Source organism: Haliaeetus leucocephalus, unplaced genomic scaffold (assembly GCF_000737465.1).
Source record: "Haliaeetus leucocephalus isolate CR32 unplaced genomic scaffold, Haliaeetus_leucocephalus-4.0 Scaffold141, whole genome shotgun sequence".
Classification (NCBI taxonomy): domain Eukaryota; kingdom Metazoa; phylum Chordata; class Aves; order Accipitriformes; family Accipitridae; genus Haliaeetus; species Haliaeetus leucocephalus.
Window position 1 is genome coordinate 1,976,364 of NW_010972577.1, and position 20,620 is coordinate 1,996,983.

The following is a 20,620-nucleotide window of genomic DNA, read 5'->3' on the forward strand; positions in this document are numbered from 1 at the left end:
GGGGGCGGGAGGTGGAAGTCCCCAGCCGAGGGAGAGCGGCCGAGCCTCGGCGTCGGCCTCGGCCTGCCTAGGCCACGAAGGCTGGGTGGATCAAAGGCCGGGCTTTGAGCCGTGCCCCTGCCTCTGCAGGCCTCGTGTTCGTGGGCCCCTAAACCCACCTGTGTTCCTGAGGGGTTTACAGCTGGAGGGGGGGCGGTGGGGGCTCGCTCTGAGTCGCTCGCTTTGATGTTAAAGGCTTGACGCGAAATGGCGAGAGTGCGCTCGTTCCGGCCACCCCTCTAACACGGTGGTCGAGGACACAGCCGCGCGGGTGAAAAGGAGGATGCACTTAATTAATACAGACTTCGGGAGAAGGAGGGGAAAGGTGTATCCCGCCAGCTGGGATTGGGAGGGAGGCCATAGTGCTGCTGGGGCTGTGCGCTGCTGGGGCTGTGCGCTGCAAACCACCACCGCTCGTGCCCTGACAAAGCACAGCTGGGGAGGTAGGGGTCAGTACTGCAACAGTAACTTAAGTGGGTTTCGGAGGACAGAAGCCTAACTTCGGACAATGCATCGAAATCTAAAGGTGAAACAAAAGGGGTATAGGCAGAGGTAGGGTAACGCTTCTGGATGCACAGCTTCCTGAAGATGGCCTAGGTTTGTGTCTGGAAACTTTGGGTGGACTCTGAAAATTCATATTTTTGCCTGGTGTTGCAGGGCCTGGGACATTCCGGTTGAAGTACACCAAGCACGGTCTGGTTGAAAGAGCAGAGCGCTAAGCTGTGCCCTCAGAAGACCTGTAGGTATCCATAGCGTATGCCCAGATCAGCTATATGGCACGAGTGCAACAAAACTGGTGCTTTGGGTGGTGTCAAGCTTTTTGCTTGCACACATCTATTTTTGACTGGGAAAAATGCATGCCACATACATCCCAAAAATACCGATTTCCCCTAATGGAAATACAGTATACCGAGATATGGAGGCCTAAGGAAGGGCAGCAGGTAGTGAAAAGATGATACAATAGCCAACAGACAGACCTCTGCCTTTTGAATATTTTGGCACAGCAGTCAAACACGACTTAGGAGAGTGTGGTGTTATTTAGAACACTTTCAGTAATGATTTTTTTTTTACCAGGAGGAAGGAACTGACTTGTCTTCAGTTGCAATATGTTTTCTTCTCCAGAGTTGGGACCATGGCTATTGACTGGATTGGTTTTGCATATGCTGCATTGCTGGCTGTTGGAGGTGTTGTAGGATACACTCGTAAAGGTGAATAGTGGGACAGCAGGATATGGAAATGAGGCACTTAAGTTTCCTGTCCGCTATGCTTTGTGAAAAAGAAAATTGATGCGAGACATGAAAACTTTGCTATAATGAACACGACTGCATCTTAAATCTATCGTGCACTCCTATAAAGGAGCTGAGTCTCATGAGATTTACTTGGGTCAATTGAAGCATTTCAGTGGTCACTTTTTTCTGTTAATCCAACTGATGAGTTTGTTTTCAGGGCAAAAGGGGCTGTCATGTTATCTTTGACCTTAAGTATATTTTGGGCCTTCTCATTTCCTTTAATCATTCCTGTGTTGACCACAGTAGATGATCTTTGATTAAAGCTTATTTTTTACAGAGGCATCCAGGCTTGATTCTGAGATTTCCAGGTGCACACTGGAAAGAAAACGCTTTACCTGCGTATTCTGATTGGGTGGTTAATTATCTCATCCTGTTAGAATTGTGCATTTTCACCCTAAGATAATCAGCCAGGTTTCAGGTTATCGTGTACTAAAAAGCGCATTTTCCATATTTCAGTCATTTTTGTAGTCCTTTCCAGCTGGCAGAGCCCTGCCCGAGCCAAGGACAGCATCCCGGCAGAGGTCGCAGTGGTACCAAGGACGGGCAGGAGGGATCTCTGGGCTGCTCCCCCTTCGCTCTCCCACAAAGTGCATGTCCCAGCAGCGCATCAATCTTCTTCGCTGTGGCCATTATCCATCCCGATTCTTGTGATTCAGGGTCACTGTTGCCCTGCGTAGCGTGCACATGCTTTGCTCTTAAACACATGGCTTTATATCTGACTTTCTGAAAATGCTTCCTGTATTTTTTGTTTGCACCCAGCTGCACTTGCTGACCGTCCCATTCACTTGTTCTCTTCGCTCCTTAGTAGTTGGTCAGTCCTTGTGGCAAATCTAGATTATTTTTTTTTTTGTTGGTAATGATTTCTGTTTTCTTGCAAATTCTTGATTAAAAATACTCAATATAACAGGCCTGGGAGCTAAACTACATCTGGGGGTCTGAATTCTTTAATTATAAATGTTTGGGGATGAACTTAATACAGATAGTGCCTGCTGTGATGATTCTATGCTTTTATCATATGTTACCGAGTCTAATGCCTATTCAGAAACCTAAGTACATTACTGAAACTGTGGACTTTACAAACCAGTTTTGTAATGGCACTGAAAGAAGATGTTGAGTTACTTTTAAAAGCCGTATTTTCATCCTCATTGCCATCTAATTGTTTTTTATTTTTTATTAATTAAATGTAATGTTGGTGATACCATTTCTTTGTCCAGGACTGATATCAGACTGAAGGGCTTATGACTACATGTGTTGTCCAGTTTACCCTTTATATATAATTGACACTTTTCTACCATTTTTGGAGACTCCCAAGTGCTGTAAGATATAGTTAAAATCAACAGACAGTCCAGATAAATTACAAAAATGCTTCTAAAGTTATGTATGGTAGAGAAAATAGCCAAATTTAGGTTTGTGCTTCAAAGATTGTTTTTCCCACATTGCAAGTATTACTAGATCCTGATCATCTCCCTCTAATTCAGTCAACTTTGCCCCTAATGCCATGCAAGAGAATGACCCAGTTACAGAAGTATTACCTCTCTGTTCACGCTGGTTAAGTGAGGTGCACTGTGGCAAAATTGATTCTATTTCTAAAATATTTGGATAATGTGTAGAGAGAGAACTACTGTGTAAAGTTTGAGCTTAAAGACATTGTATTGAGAAATAACACTTGAATCGTTTCTTGCAGGTAGTAAAATCTCTTTAGCTGCTGGTCTCACCTTTGGTTCTGTGGCTGGTTATGGAGCTTACTGTGTAACACGTGATCCAAGAAATGTGAAGATATCGTTGTGTAAGTGTTTTACTACAGTAATCAAAGGAACAAAAAAACCCAAACCACATGCAGTTCAGGAAACCGCTTTTTAAAAATTCTCTCTTCTGTTAAATTTTGAGTATTGCTTTGGTTTAAATGTTAGTTTTTAGAGTTTGACACTTCAACTTAGCTTGCAAAATAAAAAAGCTTACCTGTGGAACCATTTGCAAGGTAAGATCTTTCACACAAAGCCAGCAGGTGTGTGTTACCACCTGGCAGTGCCTCCTTTTATTAGATGGTTACCTAACATTGCAAGTATTGTGAAATCCAGCTGAGAAACATGGGAGAGTACTGGAATAAAATCATTAGCGCTACAGATTAGAATGTAATTTGAGAAGTAAAGTAGGTGTGGGATCCAGTCTTGCATAATGTAATGTATCCTCGGCTCCCAATGAAAAAAATAGTTTGACTTGGTGTTTTTTCCTTTGCTGCTAAGAGACAGGATACAAACTATGCAAAAATTGTCCCGTTAGCTAGTTTGCCATGAAACCCTCAGGGAGGCAAGGGACTACAGTCTCTTAAGGGGGACATCACAACTGATTTGCGGTAAGAGCTATTGGGAGCTTGTCTCACTCGTGGTTTTAGCAAAGGTGTCTTAGGCAGTGGTTTCACATGCAGAAATGCATTTAAAATACATTTTTTCCAGATAATGTGAGTACACAATCACTTTTTCTGAACTTAGAATTTATGGTATACTGTTCGTGCTGGCTTTGTGCTTTACATGAGCCACAGTTGTAAAAATTTCCATTTCAGAAAAATGTTGAATAGCATTGTTAGCAAAGTATGTTCCCACCAACTGAGTTCTTTAGTAAAGGTGGTAATGACATACCTGATCTGCTCCTAGATGGCCTGAAATGGGATATTTCTGTTTTGCCACCATGACCTTGCTCAGATTAAGTTATCCCGCTGTTAAAAACAAAACCAAACCTTTTTTTGGAATGAAGACATAGCCTTAACATACATGTAAATTTGTAATCATTCAGCATGAGGTGCTTTTAAGTAAGTAGCATTTGGTATCGTACTTTTATGGGCCAATTAAATCACTGATTTGGATACAGAATTTGTGGAAGAGAAGACTAATTAAAACTTACTAAATGTTGCCTGTTTCCCAGTTCGCTGGGTTTGAAAGGACTAATACAAAATTTCCGCTAATCTGCTTGTGAATGTCAGATAAACTAAAATATTGTCAGTGTTGTGCATTTCAGGCAGGTGAGGACTTTCTCTCAACTGGAGAAACATATATTACTGATTTAATAGACATTATAGCGATACAGATGAGAGAGAGTTCACTACACCTTCTTTGGAAAGTTCTTATTACGTGGAGTAAAAGGAACAAAGACTTTTCAAAGCAGTCTTAGTTTAGAATGTTTACAAAGTAATGTTTTAATTGCTTAAAATATAAACATATATTTAACCTTGGCTATGAATGGGTGGCCTCTTCAAGGTCCACCTGCACTGAATGAAACAAAGAAGGTGGTCTGAACTAACTGTGGTAATTTTTGCCTGAAGTGAGTTAGGAAGTATTGAAACAAAGTACTCTGCCGGGGCAACCATTCAGACTGGTTTTAATCTCTTCCAGGCTGATGTATCTCATTCTGGAAAAGGGTGTCTTCTGGCTTCTATATACGTAGGTATCTCAAATGAATAAAGAACTCAGTACAAAGACTTCAGAGGAAGGGAGAATTAGACACACTTGGAAACATATACAGGTCCACACCTTAAAAATTGTTGGTGGCTACTGTATCTGCTATTTTCAGAATAATAAGGGCTTTCTGAAATAAAGGTGTATTGCTTTTGTAGAAAATCAGAATGTTTTCACTTAGGCCTAACCTCCTGGAGTGCCAAAAGCAACTAGAGCACAAATGAAAGAAGGAAATTAAGGGCATGGAAGAAAGTGACCGCTCTGAACTTAGAAACCAGTAGAGTAAATTGCAACGTAAAATGAAGCAAGTACCCAAACCTTTAAAAGGCTAGGAGATTCAATAAAAAATAAAAAAAATCCCCCTCCAAACCCATAATTATCTATAGTATTTGTCACCTATGCAAGAGTCTCCTACAATAATGTAGGTAATGTTTTAGTACAAGACCTTGATAGTAGGGTTCTTGTAACTTGTCCTACATGCAAAGAGTACGTAGCATACAGATACTCCAGGCAAATTTTCTTAGTTGTTTAATAAATTATTCTTTCAGGCATTTTCCCACTCCCCCTGAAATTAACTCTGTGCTTTCTTGAACACTTTAATAAAATTTTATGTGTTTGGAGTAGGCGTAGGAATTCAGACTTCAGTGTGCAACAGTTTGTGTTATTCAAAGTGCAAGTCAATGCACCTGATTTATTGAATTTCTGATCTGAATCTGATTTACTGAATTAAATTTGGCTTCATTTATTGAATTTCTTTGGCTGATTTAAGGTGAAACTGTGAATATCTAGCACTTTTGAAAATCGGGTCTAAAAGTTGAACATCTTAAAAACTCACTGGCACATGTGAAAAGCCAGATACTAGTAAATGGAAAGAACAACATTATAGAGTGAACATGCTTTGTAGCTTGTACTTAACTGTAAATACACTCAGGGCTCTGGCAAGACACATACTGTGGGATAGCCCACTCTTCAGACATTCTTGAGAGGATCAAGTCTATGAGACTAGAAAATAAGAGCAATGGATAATGGGGGTTTTTTTTTTTTTTTTTTTTTTTGCAGGGTATCTTTAATGAGTGCACATGCATAGCTGGTAGAGTTTTGTAAGATGCTTATAACTGTCAGAGCTTGTTTTATAATGCTGGAGTGAGTTTAAAACTAATTCTTGACACCTGTGAGCACAGGACTATCCACAGGAGTAGACAGTGGAGTTTGAAGAGAATTAGCCAGATGGTTTAACTGCTCCATAAAAAAGGGAAGAGATTTGTGTAACTGCCATTACTCTGGCTGCAAGACTGATAAAGCACAGCTGCCCATGAGAAGTCCTGCCTCTCTGCCCACTTCTAGGAAGCGTTTCAGGGGACAGTTTTTTAATGACGCTAGCTGTCTTTGCAGTTTTATGTATTCTCATCAGTCTTCTTATTTATGTAGCACTCTGCAGCCATAGTTCGATATGAAATCCCCGTGCCTGATGAGTTCATTGCTACCTCCATTTTTAGGTAAAACTGTTCCAGGAAGAAGATGCAATTCCTTTCATGATGTTTATTCTCTGCTGCTTGCTCTGCATTTGTTGCCCTCTTGGGCCGCCCACTTCTTGTCACAGACAAGGATGGTTCCTTTGTAGCAAAAGGAAGCAAGGGAACTTGTGGTTATGATGAAGGAGATGTTGATAGCCATATTCTGTAGCAAAAGCAAGTGGCAAACCTTCCAATCTGGTTTTTAAGGCTCAGCAAATAAAGACCTAGTGTTCTCAAAAGAAAACAGATAAAGTTGAGTGCTCTAGCCCCTTGAATAGTTAGAAAACATCTGGGTGGTGGGATTTATGAGACTATTCCTGTAATTCAGAATATATGTTACTGTTACAGTGAAGATTCTTCCTACTTTATTTGTATCACCATGAATGTAGATATGGGGGAGTAGAATTCACTGTCTGACAAACTTACTTAGTATCTGTGGAATAGGATTTAGCACTCTGATGCATGTGGAAACCTTACTTGTAACTGAAAGAAATCATAGCAGTGTATTTTGGAAGAGCAAGGGTGTTTTTATAGACCCTATCTCTGATCTAATGTTTTATTAAATTACAAGTCATAGCAAAAATAGCAATGATCTTTGATAACTTTCCATGTTCCTGAATGGTCCACTGGGAGAAGTGAGAACATAAATATGTTGAATTGTCTTTTACAGTTTCAGCTTTTCTTTTGACCATTATAATGGGAATGAGGTTCAAGAGGTCCAAGAAATTAATGCCAGCCGGACTAGTAGCATGCCTGAGGTAAACATATATTGAGGATCTTAATGTAAAGATTTCACTGATTTTCAAATAGTTGCCGTTTGACATCTGATTCAAGCCAGTATCAGTGGAAGTTACTATCATCCAGCAACTGTATGGTTTAAGTGAAATTAGTTTGGAGGTCACAGTCCTGTTTCCAGTGAACAGCTTTTTCATCTCACTAGGCGGATACATCTGATAATGGACTGACTTTCTCAGCACAGAAAGGAGAGATCTGCAATTAAATATTAATGCATATTGATAAGGCTGTTGGAAGAACCTGAGGTAAGCCTCAGTGTTTTCAAACACATGCATAAAATTAGTCATCTAATTTCATACAACACAGTCATCTTAAAAAACACCAACACTTTGGTTTAGAAGTGCTGCATTCAAAACTACTGGAAGCACAGCATCTTAGAAAACTAGGACATTTTTGACCTGACCTAAAAACTTTGGTCAGTATTACTGCAGATTATGATGTTTCTAACCATTCTGACTGCTTTATTGCCGCTACTTGTTTTGTCATTCTAGAAAACATAATTTTCTGTACTTTATATTTTGGAATTAAATTATGGAGTAAATTGAAATTATTTTTTTTCCCCAGTGAGTCTGTAACTCAAAACATTTTTCAACTGTAAGTGAAAATCTCACATCTTCTGAAGGAATAACTGTTGCTTTGTTGTTACCAGATTTAATATAACACCATTAACTGTTTTACTCCAGTTACATATAGGGAAGAAAAAAATCAGATGCAAATTGTCAAGATGCAAAGTTTAAGAATCAGGACTTAAGCTGGAAAATGTTATTTTCCATTCTGGATCACTTTTCAAGCCTAGGTGGACTGTGTGGTTTAACAGACACTGAGGCTGTAGATTTAGACATTTTAAGATTGCTTACTAGAGGCTCTAGTATCAGGTATTTATGAATGCGCTGTTATTTAATGATGACTTTCACTGGTTTTGTTCATGCACAACCATATTTATGGGTTTTGTTCTGGGTTTTTTTGCAGCCTTTTGATGATTTTGAGGCTTGTTTTTATGCTGCTGTAGGAGAATTTAGCAACTTAAGAACCAAAGTATGACTGCCATGCCCACCGAACAAACAGGCAAGCTCTCCATACTTGAAAGACAAGTTTGAACACGTCTTACATTGCATTTATCTTTCCTGTAAAAGATCTGTACCTGTTATTTGATTATTGATATATGCTGATATTTTGCAAGCTTTTTTTTTTAAACTAAACTAAAGCGTTTTGTGGATGATATATTTTGATCTACTTTGTTTAAGCAGTCTGTTAACTCAAGGGATCTTTCTCTGTAAGTTTGATCTGTTTCAGGGGTGCTGAGCGCCCCAAGAAATTGAGTTAGTCTTGCGCTGTATCTCTGAGAGAAGAATATATATAAATACATGTTTATGCTAAAAGGTAGATTATATTGAATCATAATTTTGTAGCTTCTGAGATTAAGTAATTGATTCTAATCATATTGACAATTACTAACCATTAAAGGTGCGGGCCTGTACTCTGTTGCACTAGAAAACCCACCTTCCTTTCAAACATATGTTCTTGTTCCACTGGTTCTAAATGTAAAAACTGGTATCAGTGTTCAAATAAAATGTAAAATGTTCAAAACTGCTCAGTTTTTTTATGCAGACTAGTGAGCCATTTTGTCAATGGAAGAGTCTGGTCCTCTGCTTTGTACTTAGTACTGGTTTAAAACATGTGCCATGCTGTAAATTCCCACTGCCATGAACCACAGCTGAGGAAGGTTCACCGTCTTGCACAAACAGGTTCTAAACTCAGTCTCAATACTCTCTTAACAGGTTTGGTGTTGTGGACTCACACAGATTATCTTGCTGAAGTCCTCCTCATAAGCAAAGGAGACTATTCAGGCATAAACTATTCAGGGGTTGAAGTTGCTTTGGTTTGCAGAGAAAATACTCCCTCAGTCTCAAAGCTTGGCTAAGACTCTTCTCGTGCACAAGACTGTGCAGCCAGATCATTAGGAAACAGTATGGGTGAGTGCACTGTTGAAGACAAAGAGAAATTTTTCTTCTTTTAATTTTTTTCATACAGGGCTTGCTTATAAAGGCTATCAAATATCAGATCTCAGTGCTGTGCAAATCTGTCAGTGGAATACCAAGCTTATTACTCTTGGCAGGGGCTTAGGTGGTGACAAGGTGTTGTGAGCAGTTCAGATGTCTAAGGCACAACTGACCAAAACAAACAAAAACAAAAGGCAAAAAACCCTCCCACCCCATCCACTAAACCACAGCCTCCAGCTCTGGAATCTTTTGCTAACAAATGTTGGCATCAGTCACCTCCAGGTGTTGCCAGGCTTACAGGTGATTGAGCTGGTATGTTACAGATTTCAGATTGGGATGACAGCTGGACACGTGGTTCCTTTCATCCTGAAGTAGAACTTCAGGGCACATCAGAGGAATTGGAACTGCCACGTACCATAACAGCCTTGGGTGCCCAACGCCAGTTTGGATATTTGTACTGTAGACAAGGTGCATCCTGCCTTAGATTAAGCTCCAATGAAAAGTTTACGCAACCTCATGCTGAAGTGCAGAAGCCATCCTGCAGTTGCTGCTACCCCAGATCCTAAATGCAGTAAGATGTTGTATTTTTGAGCACGTCCAGAGTTGAGCCTTCTGTGCATTCTCTGAATTACCCATGGGGGTGGGGTGACCTCCAAGCCCAACTGTAATCCAGCAGCTTTGGCAGAAGTTCCTCAGCAGGCCAAACAAGCAGTGTTCTCAGCAAGTCCAACATAGCCCTATGGGACTGCGGACTCACAAAATGCAAAGGTGATGTCCTGTGCCAGTCTCTGTGATGGCTCAGCAATCGTAGCACTTACTTGGAACAGAGGTATAGCTCAATGGAACTTGGCAAACTACTGCTTCCAGCTACCTAGGTAATTTTAATGTAAACCTCTTAGGACCACATGTGGGCAGTGCCTAGGTGATCAGGGCATTTCCAGTTTGTACCTCTGAGATGCATCATGTGGCTCTTCTTATGCACAAGTCGGAAAAGGAGTTAACTTTGCTGGGCAGCAATTCTGTATATACACTGGCTTGACCATCTTCTCTGCCTAACCAGTTCAAGTCCTACTGAAAAAAACAGCTAACTGCAAGGAAGAAGAATAGTTTATGGCACTGTTCTTAAAGGGAACAGTGATGGTTCCCATGAAATTAGGGTAAAGAATCTGAAATAGTAGTAAATGCTTTAAGTACTGTTGAGATAAAACTTAACTCTTACTGAAAATGCAAGCAGCCAGTGCAGTTCTCTTTACAACTACTTGGGAAGTGACTGGAGAAGGTAAAACCTTACAAAAAAACAGTCAAGTGGCATTTTCCTCACTGTGGCCATCTAGCCAAGCACCAAAAGAGCAAGGGAATAGGTTCTTTCAGTGGATGAAAACCACATCAGGCTAATTAAACACAAGTAATTTGACCTTTAGTGAACAAACTCGCTTCTAAGAGATCGGTGTGGGGTTTAACCAAGTTTCTTACTTTTGCCCATAAACTTACGAGGATCATGAGTTTTAATATTTTTATTTATTTATTAAACTGCAGCTCTGAAAGTACAGAGACAGCAGTGAAATAGAGCAGGGGAACAGTGAACTTTGATCTAGAAGACCACCGAGACTGCAAACCCAAAGATTCTAGGCCTGAATTTAAATGATTTCCCCATTTTTATGGAGTGGCTCTTCTCTCCTGCAGTTTATAAGGGGGGGGAGGGGGGAGGCTTTCTACAGTACTCTGGAAGCTACAGCTGAAACATTTTACCCTACCAGGCATGTACTGTAATTAAACAAACACAAAAGTATCAGCATATTTTATTTCATGTAACAACTGCTCCATGAAATACCACTTTCTGGACTTCACAGGTCCAAATTAGCCTTTTACTCTAATGTAAAAGTGTATTCTGTTTCAACGATTATCATGTGACTGGCTATAGGATACAAGCTACAGAATATATCTATGCAGTTTACACTTATAAGGCACAGCTCTGGTAATATACTACAGTTGTGTTATCTTCCACAGCCTCATAACTAGATATTGAATATTTTCCTCACAATGGCAACAAACTTCTCATCTGTTGGTGGCTTCCTCTGGCTGCCAGGCTGCAAGAATTTTTTGATTGTTGGAATGTTGCTTGTTCTTCCTTTAAAAGCCTGTAAGAAGCAGCAGTAAAGCCAATGAAAATAAGGAAATTATGATTCCATCTGTTACAGCTTAAAAATCAGGTGACTTGGATTTTTACTTCTCAGACATACTTATTAAACAGAGAGAGGTCATAGGTCCTTATAGCCAGCTCAGCACTTGGCATTTTCCACTTAAAAAACAAAAAAAAGCAAAAATACACCTACAACACCTAGTCTTCTTGGAAAATCCAGGTGTGAATATTCTGATCTGCAATGCTGGTGCTATAAAGTTTACCTTAGTTTCCCAGATGGGGATGGGAGAAATTAAAGAGTTCAGATTCATCTAGTAAAGGTGGAAGAAAAAAGGAAAGAAAAAAGCAAAAACCACAGCCTCAATCCAAATCACGCAGATGTATTTTGGCAAAAAAAGAGGCAAGGACAGGAACACCTCAGTGCAAAGCACCATGGAAGACAAGACATTAGAAACTTCAAAATATAAGTTTGCTAGCAAAAATAAAAGGACAGGAACTGCAGACACAACAGGCTGCAGACTTCCCCTCCTGATGCTTACTGTGGTGTTTGAAGACATAGAAGTAGCAGTTACAGGACCAAACTGGTGAATTCCTGCCAGCTGAGAACAGCTGGGAAAAGTAAGGCTGGAGAAAAGTGAGCACCCAGCAGCTCTGAGAGCAAGGCAGTATGCCTGTGTTCAGGTGGTTATAATCAACAGAAATAGACCAGAGAACTGTCAGTAGTGTAGTACAATGGCTCAAAAGATTTAAACATCAATTAGGTTTTAAAACTGGGCAGTGAAATTCTTATGTTACATTCCACATTGAGATCAGATGATTACTAACCTGTAGCAGAGGGAATGCAGACAATATATCAGGCTTACATTCTTCTGCCATTAAAATGGCTTCCAGCAGATGGATATCTGCCCAGCTTAATTTGTTGCCAACAAGATAATCATGTCCATGGTCTTTTAAGGCCTACAAAACACGAACAAATAAAAAAAGTCACACAGGATGTAACGATTTTACCTAGATATTTCATTACAGACAGATTTCTACAAAAACACACAGCAGAGCAAATCCATGCAAGAACCCATAAAGTTAGAAAGTGATAGATATGACAAAAAATTAAATCAGAACTCATGTTTCAGTATGCATGACCTATCACGCACTCTGCCCTACTGCACCAGGTTGCTGTAGCAAGTCCAGTACCACAAGAAAGACTTAAATCATACAAAATAAATAGGACTAAAGTCATTGGAAGAGGTAGTCAGGACAGTTTACCTGTAGCATGCTTTGATTTTTTTAAAAAAAGTCAAGTGAATTCCCAGATCTTCCAGCAAAATTTGAGATTGCTGATTATAGTTTGAAATAGGTCAGGTATGAAGGAACACGGCCTTTCCACCCTTCTTCCTGTACAGAAGGATTCTTTCATGGCAAACGGCTGATGGAAGAATCATAGCCTGCCAAAGCTAATAGTAGTTGTAATAGACAAGTTGCGGTGAATGTTGCAGCACGGGTTCAGAGTAGTTACCAGCTCTCCAGCCTGCCTTCTTCCTGAAGACTATCACCCTCATAGCAGGAACAAGAGAAGGAAACATGTCTGTGCCTAATCTACTCTAATGCTACACTTAACTAACAAATGTGCACTGAAACCAGGACATCAGTCTGTAACTTTGGAAGCTGATTCCTTCTCCAGTCCCATCTATTTTACTACAGAAGAGGCAGTAACCCCTGACAGAGGCAAAGCTGACACCTTCATGTAGTTACTTCCTATACTGCTCTAGCAAAGTCCACCACAGCTTGTCTATCACAGCCATATGGAAACTCCCCAACAGAGCATGAGAACCAGATTGCCTGCAGTGTTTTATATTACCTTTTGCCACTCTATCTGGTTCCTGAGTGTTTAAAGTGAACACTCATGTGTTTAAAGAGAACACTTGTAGCTAGGGGTATTTTCTGTCAGGATTGCATAACACGTGGACTGCAAAGTCTGCTAAGCTGAACCAATGGACAACTTAAACAGCTGCTACAGAAGGAAAATTAGTAATCATTCTAAAAAAATTAACTAGGCTAAAAATCATGGAAAAGTTTACCTGTGTCTTTACCATAAGTGAACAAGGATTATTTTAAGGACTTCTCCAGTGAGCATACACACTAAAACATATCATAACAGTAGTTTATGCCACCTAGACACAAGTTCAGAGAATATTAGTGTCTGAGTTTGCTTTTTTATTATTATAACAACTGAAACACTTCTGTTATCAGACTTCAAATCTTTGAAAGATTAATGTGTGCAATCAATCAATCTCAGCACAGCCTTCCATTGGTATGGCAGTGGATCTATATGAACTCTGATTAAAGGAGTGCTGGCTTATGTTGTTTATGTGCAATTTTTTTTTTTCACAGGGCAGCCTCTGTGCGTTTTGCTTCTGCAATTTAAGGCTCTCACAAAGAGGGACATGAAATTGCATAAAGTCCTGTATTTTTTGAATGGACTTCAGCTGCCTGTGAACCAAGGATTCAAGCTAGAAACCCTGCTCGGCTCTGGAACAAGACAGCTTTGTACCCTTGGCACAGACTTCCGAGGAGACTGCTACGCTCTGAAAAAGCACTGTGAGAAAGTCTGTATAGTACAATCATACAAGGTACAAAAGGTAAAGTTACAAACAGAAGTAGGATAGTGAGATGAGGATCACGGCTGGCTCAATTCAAACAGGAGAATGTTAACACCAAAAAAAAAAAAATCCTAAAGGGAAAACCAGAACAGAACAAACAGCAAGTTCATAGAAAATGGCAACTCAGTAACATCCAGGCTATGTTCCAGGGAGAAGCAAAGAACAACTTGTCCCCTCTTAACCAACTCTTGCCTAGCCAAGAAAGACTCTTCATGTGCTCTATGGGGGTGGCAAGCATACCAAAGCTTTACCTTGTAGCTCATTAGAGGCTAACTCTTTACTGCATGCTAGCCAGTAAATGATTGCTTTATGCTTTTAAGCTAGATACATCCTGTTTGCAGAGCCTCTTTGTGCACACCTAAGGATGCCCAAATAGTGATTCATTAAAAGACAGTAATAGTCTGTAAGTAGAATGTATTTAAGCAATGGGTTTGAGAAAGATCACAGAATTAGGTCCTTAATTATAAAGCATATTTAACTTTGAACAGCAAGAGTATATAGACTTCCAGGCAATAAGTTCTGAAGGCTGGCACAGGTATTTAAATGGTGCATTTATGCAAAATGCTAGGAGTTATCAGCCACTAAGCTAGGTTTAAAAAGTAGGATCTGTTCTTTGAGGAGTCCTTTTAAAGAAAACAGCAAAGATACTCAGTACTGAAACCAGCTGAATATTATTTTGTGGCCCTCTTTTCACTTTGCTGAATGCTGGCTCCATCAAACAGTTCCAGAGTTGTACTGTAACTTGCCTTCTGGAAAGTAGGTGCGTGGGGCCAGTGGAGTGGAGTGCGGGGGAACCTGTACCACTTTACTGTCTTTGTGGACTACTGTTGATTTATCACTTACCTTTTCATAAACAGGAAAGTACCTGGTTGTAGCTCGTTCAATGATTAAGGCAAGATTCTTTTCTTTTGTGTCAGCTGGCTGAAAAGGCAGATACATGATCATTCCCATCAGGTCTGTTGTTCCCTCCACGTACATATCAATCCTGAAACAAACATTTTTATTCCACATTTATCATTTGAATATTCCATTTTGGTTATTTTCCTGAAATACAATGCTGAAGTGATCACTGAGTAAAATGCTTATTAGTGAATGTAACATAAGACACTAGTTTGTTTTCTTGTTCTTCCACTTTGATTCCAGGTCAGTTTTTTTCAAAGCACAGGTTATAAACAGGCTCACAGTGTCTGCAACAAGGAAGGTATATAACAATCTGCAACTAATGTATTGAAAGTGGAGTTCACACTGTTTTCCACTGATAACCTATTAATCTATGCTGTGGGAGAAAAGACCACATATACAAGCCACGCTAGAGAAAAAACAAAAGTTTTGAGGTCTAATCATGAAAGGATCCTGACAACAAGTGGCTGCCAATTACCAGTTCAGACACACCAGTCCATAATAATCCCCAAAATCTCCAGAGTTGCCCCTCCATTATCACAGAATAAACCCTTTACAGTAAGTGGTAGTCAGTTAGGTTAAGGACTTAACTGAACTTTTGCATGACTTTTTTTTTTTTTTTTTTTAAAGAAAGAATAAACAAGGATCTTTGCTTTTGCATTAGCCCTTTAATTATGACAATGGAAAGTATTCACAGCTTACATAGTAAAGTAATATTAGGAAAATATTGGTTTAACTTTCAGTAGCGTTAAGCCACTGAACATGTATTTTTTTAAATCAGCTATGGAAGATTCTTTACATTTTGAAAAAAGGAAATTAGAACACTTAAAGACACTTCTTTTTTTTCAGGCAGCTGTAGTTTTTCCTACTGTTTTCCTGTTTAAAGAGGAAAAAAAAAGGCATACTTAGCCTTTATTATTGTATTAAGGTCCTGCAGTTGCCCAGAAACTTAATGCACTTCTGGCCTCTGTGAAATCAAATGAGCCTGAAGGGGGCCATATTAACAATCATTTATCAATCACAAAGTCCATTCACCCAATCCCTGGATCTAAGGAGACAAAGCACTGGCAGATGTATATGCACCTTTACATGCAGATATTGCACAGCAATATTCTTCTCATAAATATTAAAAATGATGGAAGAGTATTAGTAAGGACAGTATGCACTGTTACTGTACCAGGCTCTCTCCTTCAGGTCTTTTCCATAGAGGTTGTACTTTGCTGCTATGTAGCTGAGGATGGCTCTAGTCTGCACCATCTTCATCCCATCGATCTCCACCATGGGTACTTGCTGGAACATGAGGACTCCATCTAAGGAAGAAAAAGCAGCAAACTACTCAGACTGCTGCAGTACTACACTGAATCTGAGAAAGAGACCTGGTAACACATCAAGACATTTCCAATTCTGAGGGACAAAAGCATTCACAAGCAAGAAGGTCTCTCAAATCTTCTCTTTACAGGTCACATCGTATTGGAGGTCTTACAAAAATGTCACCTGTTGTCCCATTGTTATACTGGTGTGAATTTATGTTTAGGGTGCAGTTTACAGACTCACCATTGCGTAATTTTTCTAGGTCTTCCTTCGTTTCTATGAATTCCTCCTCAAACTGAAAAGCAAAGATAGAAAACAATGCTGTGTCACTGCAAAGGCAATGAGGAAGTGGAAGGGAGTCTGGAAGTTAGACTCCACCTCTCCACACTAATCCCCATACTTCTTATGATTGTGTTGACTCCCTACCCCCTATTCTTCATCTCTGCTCCAGCAAATAACCCAGGACTATAGTGTCCCCAGCCCCACAATAATGTACAATGCTTTACACTTCAAAACCAGCTTCCTTTATTATAAAGACCAGTCTACTTGCCTGCACAGTTACCAGACACCACATTGTTCACTTAAAAGCAGCTGATGCCACGTGAAATATTGAGAAATTTTTAGTAAGTTATGCCTCTGTTACGCAGCATTTATCTCCCTCTTTCCCCCTGCTGGCTTTTTTTTTTTTTTTTTTAAATGAGAAGGACATTTGAATGAGGGCAAGATCTTTGTTTCCTCAGCACTCGTGCTCTGCAGCTTCTCTGTCAGCAACATTCACAAGTGAGCACTGTTAAAAAAGCCTTTTATTTCCAATGCAATATAAACAGTTTCTGAGAAAACAGTTTCAAAGTACCGTATTCAAGCAAAAACTGCATGTAGAAATTAAGATGCCTTAGGATGGTTTTCACCTGATGTGAATCTAGATAGCTCCCTCACTGCCTTCAGGGCAACTTTGCTGATTTATCCTACTCGGGTCCTGACCAAAAGAATGAAAAGCACTTTGTCTGGAGATAACGTTCTAAGTTTTTCATGTGGTATGCATGGTCTTTCAGTGGAGAACAATCATGAGACACAGAGAAGTAATGAGCATTCAGAAAAAGCCAGAGATACACAGTTTTGGTCTGTAGCAACAATTTAAGATCTCCTCAGCTTAAAGTAAGTTTCAAAAACAACACTTAACAATTCTCTTTGTATGTTAAAATCATTTTACTGGGCAACTGTTGCTCAAGGAATACAAATAAATACAACATAAGAGAGTGCATCACTGAATCTAAGTATTCTGCATCACAACATTTGATGTTGTGCATATCTCTAAGCACAGATGTATTTGGGAAACCTTTCCCAAGAACACTTATTTTAATCACAGATTAATCTGATCGCCTTATTAAAAAAAAAAAAAGATACAAACCTCAACCCCGGCTGCTGCTAACAGCCATCGAATCGACTCCATCTTCCCCCTTCCATTTGTATAGTGCAGCTTAGGTTTCCCCGACATGATTTCAGCGTTCTTGTTTCCTGATAAATTCAAGAAGATGATCTTACAGGAAGCATGTTTTAACTTAGCATTTAAAATGTTCCACTCCAAACTACTAAAAACAGTTGGATGAATGTGAAAGTAGAAGGGCAATCAAGACCTAAATACTTGGGCTTGATGCAACCACGTTTCCTGTGGATTAGTGAAAAAAAAAGTACACACTACCAGGAGAATATGCAGCAATTTGAAAAAAGAATCACGACAGAATGTAATAAGCATCTACTAAATCAAGTACATATCTTTAAAAATATTAGAGCCCATGAGTTTTACAACCAAAACAGAATTGTAGGGTATTCCTGAATAAATACATTTTCAACCTAGTAGTGATGCAATCTCTTCAGTAGGTGTCAGGTTTTGTGACAGCATCCATGTCATACCAGACTTGAAAATGTACTATGTCAAATGAGTTCCTTCTCAAGACCACCAACCCAGAGACACCAGCATTATCTTCACCTCTCTTACTATGACATTTCAGAGCCCCATGCTACTGTGCCTTTACAAATACGAGCTTATAACAGCAATATATATCCCTGCATATATTTCACCAGGCCTGCTGACTTCCATATTTAGCTAGTTCTGTTTTGACCATTAGCCAAATCACAATATATCCATTATAGAGAATGCAGACCGACTTCAAGACCCATTCCAATTTTACAAACAACAGTTAAACTGTAACAGGGATTTATATCTTACTGGCTCTGAAAACTTAACTTTAAAATCAAAACCAAACAAACGAGACCGTAACCTGTTGGGCAGGTAAGGCCTGGTCAGTGCCCCCAGCAGCAGGGGGCTGAAGTCAGCCCATCAGATGGTGGCACTGGGATGAAACACTTTGTTCTTCAAATCTCACTAACAAGTGCAGTCACATGCCATAGTATGAACTCAGCAGCTGATGTGAGCTTGCCTGGTGCTGGAAACAAAGCTAACACTGTACTCTTATCACTAATAGGTCCCAGAAGAATGAAGCAGATTTAACAAGAAGACAGTCACAGACTAAGAGAGTGTTTCATCATTAAGCCAAGGTTTTATCTGTTAACAGGCAGGCTTATTTATTCTTGCACAGACTTCACAGTACGTAACTGAGTCACAAAGTAGAAACTTTGGCCATAATCCCAAAAGCATCAATGAAGAGGCACAAACAGTACAACAGTGAGAGAGGAGACCACATCCCTGGCCTTCTTCACTGAAGTCCTTTGTATTGGGTGGTATCTTCAATAGGCCCTGTAGCAAACAGCCATTACTCTACTAGGGGCTGGAGTCACAGGAGAAACCTGGTGCCGCAGTCCAAAATACAGGTCTTCGAAACCGCTGCTTAGCTTCCACCTAGCCCTGGCAATGCCTATATCCCCAGACACCTCAGTCTCTTGCAACAAAGTTCTCCTGATACATAAACATGTACTTGTTAATAAAGGCTTGATTATGTCTTGACAGTTTAGAGCTGGCATCTAGTCTAGAGCTGCTGGATGCCTAGCTAGATTCCTAATACCTGAACAGCAACAGGGCACATAAACAAGGCATTTAGAGAAGTGCCTCATCACAGCTACCTTACCAGGCCCTACACACAGAAGACCATGACCTACGCTCCATTTCTAGTTCCCTTAAGTGTGTGAGTTACACTACACCAAGCGAAAGAGCTCTCAACCTTCCACACTTCAAACCCACTTCATTCCCTGGCACTCAGGAAGCAGGTGACAGTCTCGACTCCACTCCATCAGAGTGGAGAACCGCACTCGGGCCCTCACAGACTGGACAAGTACTCTAACCTCCAGCACGTGGGACCAAGGCTGGGAAACACACTGCAAAGAGAGGCTAGCATAAGCAGAAAGAGCAAACTTCCCTGACTTCTCCCTGAAGCAGAGGTAGCGTTGATAAAAACCAGCCCAGCCAGAGCCCTGCTTGCCAGTGTCAGCTCAGTGCTCCACTCCAAACAGCTGGGAAAGCTGAGGAGCGGAGCAAGTGCCAGTGGAAAAAAGTCCAGGTATCAATATAACCTGTACTTGTTCATCACAGTTCCTTGTGGGGATTGGCCAAGGGTTGAGGCTTTTTGTGCAGTTAAGAAAATGCTTACACTTTCCTGGAACTGCACTGCTTAAGGACTGACTTTGGGGTTTAGGCTGAATGCTTACAGAGGGCTGCGAAGTAGTCTGGTGACTCTGTTACTGCTCTGCAATGAATACCCCTTTGTAAAGCAGTGAGATAGGAAAGAGTAGCAAAGTTGGCAAATTATCTTTCTTTAATAGCAATAACGGACCTGAAAAGAAATCACAAACTTTCTTGATGTTCTAGTACATCGGACCTTCCTTGGACCTCAGCCAAGCAGTTGTCACAGTGACGGCTGCCGCTGTGACTGCTGTATTAAAAAATTACACTGTTTTGTCCAAAACAATTCAGGCACCAGCCTTCCAGCGAGAAACAAGTAAGTGAATTTAACAGCAAGCGCGTAATCCACTGCAAGATCTTAAACTTTCTTCCTAATTGGATGTGGACCCCAAGACAGTTCTCTGCAACGCTCTGTTCCTCGAGCACAGCTCGCAGGGGGCTGCTCAAGCAGAATGACCTTACGGCACAGGCCCTGTGCGCCACTGAGCCCGGCTCAGTCTCCAGACGGTCTTAAGACTGTAAACTGCTCACCAGCGTGCGGTTTCCACTGGGACTCGGGCCAGGTCTGGATTCAAAAAGCTCTCCTTCCACCCCCTGAGCTAGGAGGAGCGTTTGAACGAGGTGAAAGGCAAATAACCCCCCCGGAGATTTCAAAACCCTGAAACTCCAAACAGCAATTCCTCGTCGGGTTCCCTGCTGACCCTCCCCAGAGCCAGGCCCGAATTCCCTCTCCGCAGGCCCAGCCCGCCCGGCGCGGGTCCCTGTGGGGAGCGACCCCGGACAAACAAACAAACGCTCCAGCGTGTTCCCGAAGTAAACACCGCTCTGCCACGCACCTTCGCCTTTCTCCCTCCCGGCAGGGGTCCCGGCTGCCCACCCCCATCCCCCGCAG

The 20,620-nt window shown here is 40.7% G+C and overlaps 2 protein-coding genes across 2 annotated transcripts; one reads left to right on the forward strand and one right to left on the reverse strand.

The window, feature by feature from the left end:
- The first annotated feature begins 748 nt into the window (after positions 1-748).
- Positions 749-8,465, forward strand: TMEM14A (transmembrane protein 14A). Its single transcript, XM_010561072.1, has 5 exons — positions 749-778; positions 1,162-1,247; positions 3,013-3,114; positions 6,962-7,049; positions 8,056-8,465. Exons 2-5 carry the CDS (start codon positions 1,172-1,174, stop codon positions 8,093-8,095), a joined length of 306 nt encoding a protein of 101 aa, XP_010559374.1. The 5' UTR covers positions 749-778; positions 1,162-1,171; the 3' UTR covers positions 8,096-8,465.
- A 2,406-nt stretch (positions 8,466-10,871) lies between these two features.
- LOC104827818 (glutathione S-transferase) lies at positions 10,872-17,606 on the reverse strand. Its single transcript, XM_010561073.1, has 6 exons — positions 17,503-17,606; positions 16,338-16,389; positions 15,961-16,093; positions 14,727-14,868; positions 12,052-12,183; positions 10,872-11,224 (listed from the first exon to the last, which is right to left on the reverse strand). The coding sequence occupies exons 1-6, from the start codon at positions 17,587-17,589 to the stop codon at positions 11,102-11,104; spliced, it is 669 nt and encodes a 222-aa protein (XP_010559375.1). The 5' UTR covers positions 17,590-17,606; the 3' UTR covers positions 10,872-11,101.
- Between the last annotated feature and the right edge of the window lie 3,014 nt (positions 17,607-20,620).

What these genes read in the sequence shown, in the direction of transcription:
- TMEM14A (XM_010561072.1), top strand. Translation starts at nt 1,172, where the DNA reads ATGGCTATTGACTGGATTGGTTTTGCATATGCTGCATTGCTGGCTGTT. An exon ending in TGTAGGATACACTCGTAAAG is followed by an intron (nt 1,248 to 3,012) that starts GTGAATAGTGGG and finishes CGTTTCTTGCAG; the next exon opens with GTAGTAAAATCTCTTTAGCT. An exon ending in AAATGTGAAGATATCGTTGT is followed by an intron (nt 3,115 to 6,961) that starts GTAAGTGTTTTA and finishes TGTCTTTTACAG; the next exon opens with TTTCAGCTTTTCTTTTGACC.
- LOC104827818 (XM_010561073.1), bottom strand. Translation starts at nt 17,589, where the DNA reads ATGTCGGGGAAACCTAAGCTGCACTATACAAATGGAAGGGGGAAGATG. An exon ending in TAGCAGCAGCCGGGGTTGAG is followed by an intron (nt 16,390 to 17,502) that starts GTTTGTATCTTT and finishes TTTGCTTTTCAG; the next exon opens with TTTGAGGAGGAATTCATAGA. An exon ending in GACCTGAAGGAGAGAGCCTG is followed by an intron (nt 14,869 to 15,960) that starts GTACAGTAACAG and finishes TGTTTGTTTCAG; the next exon opens with GATTGATATGTACGTGGAGG.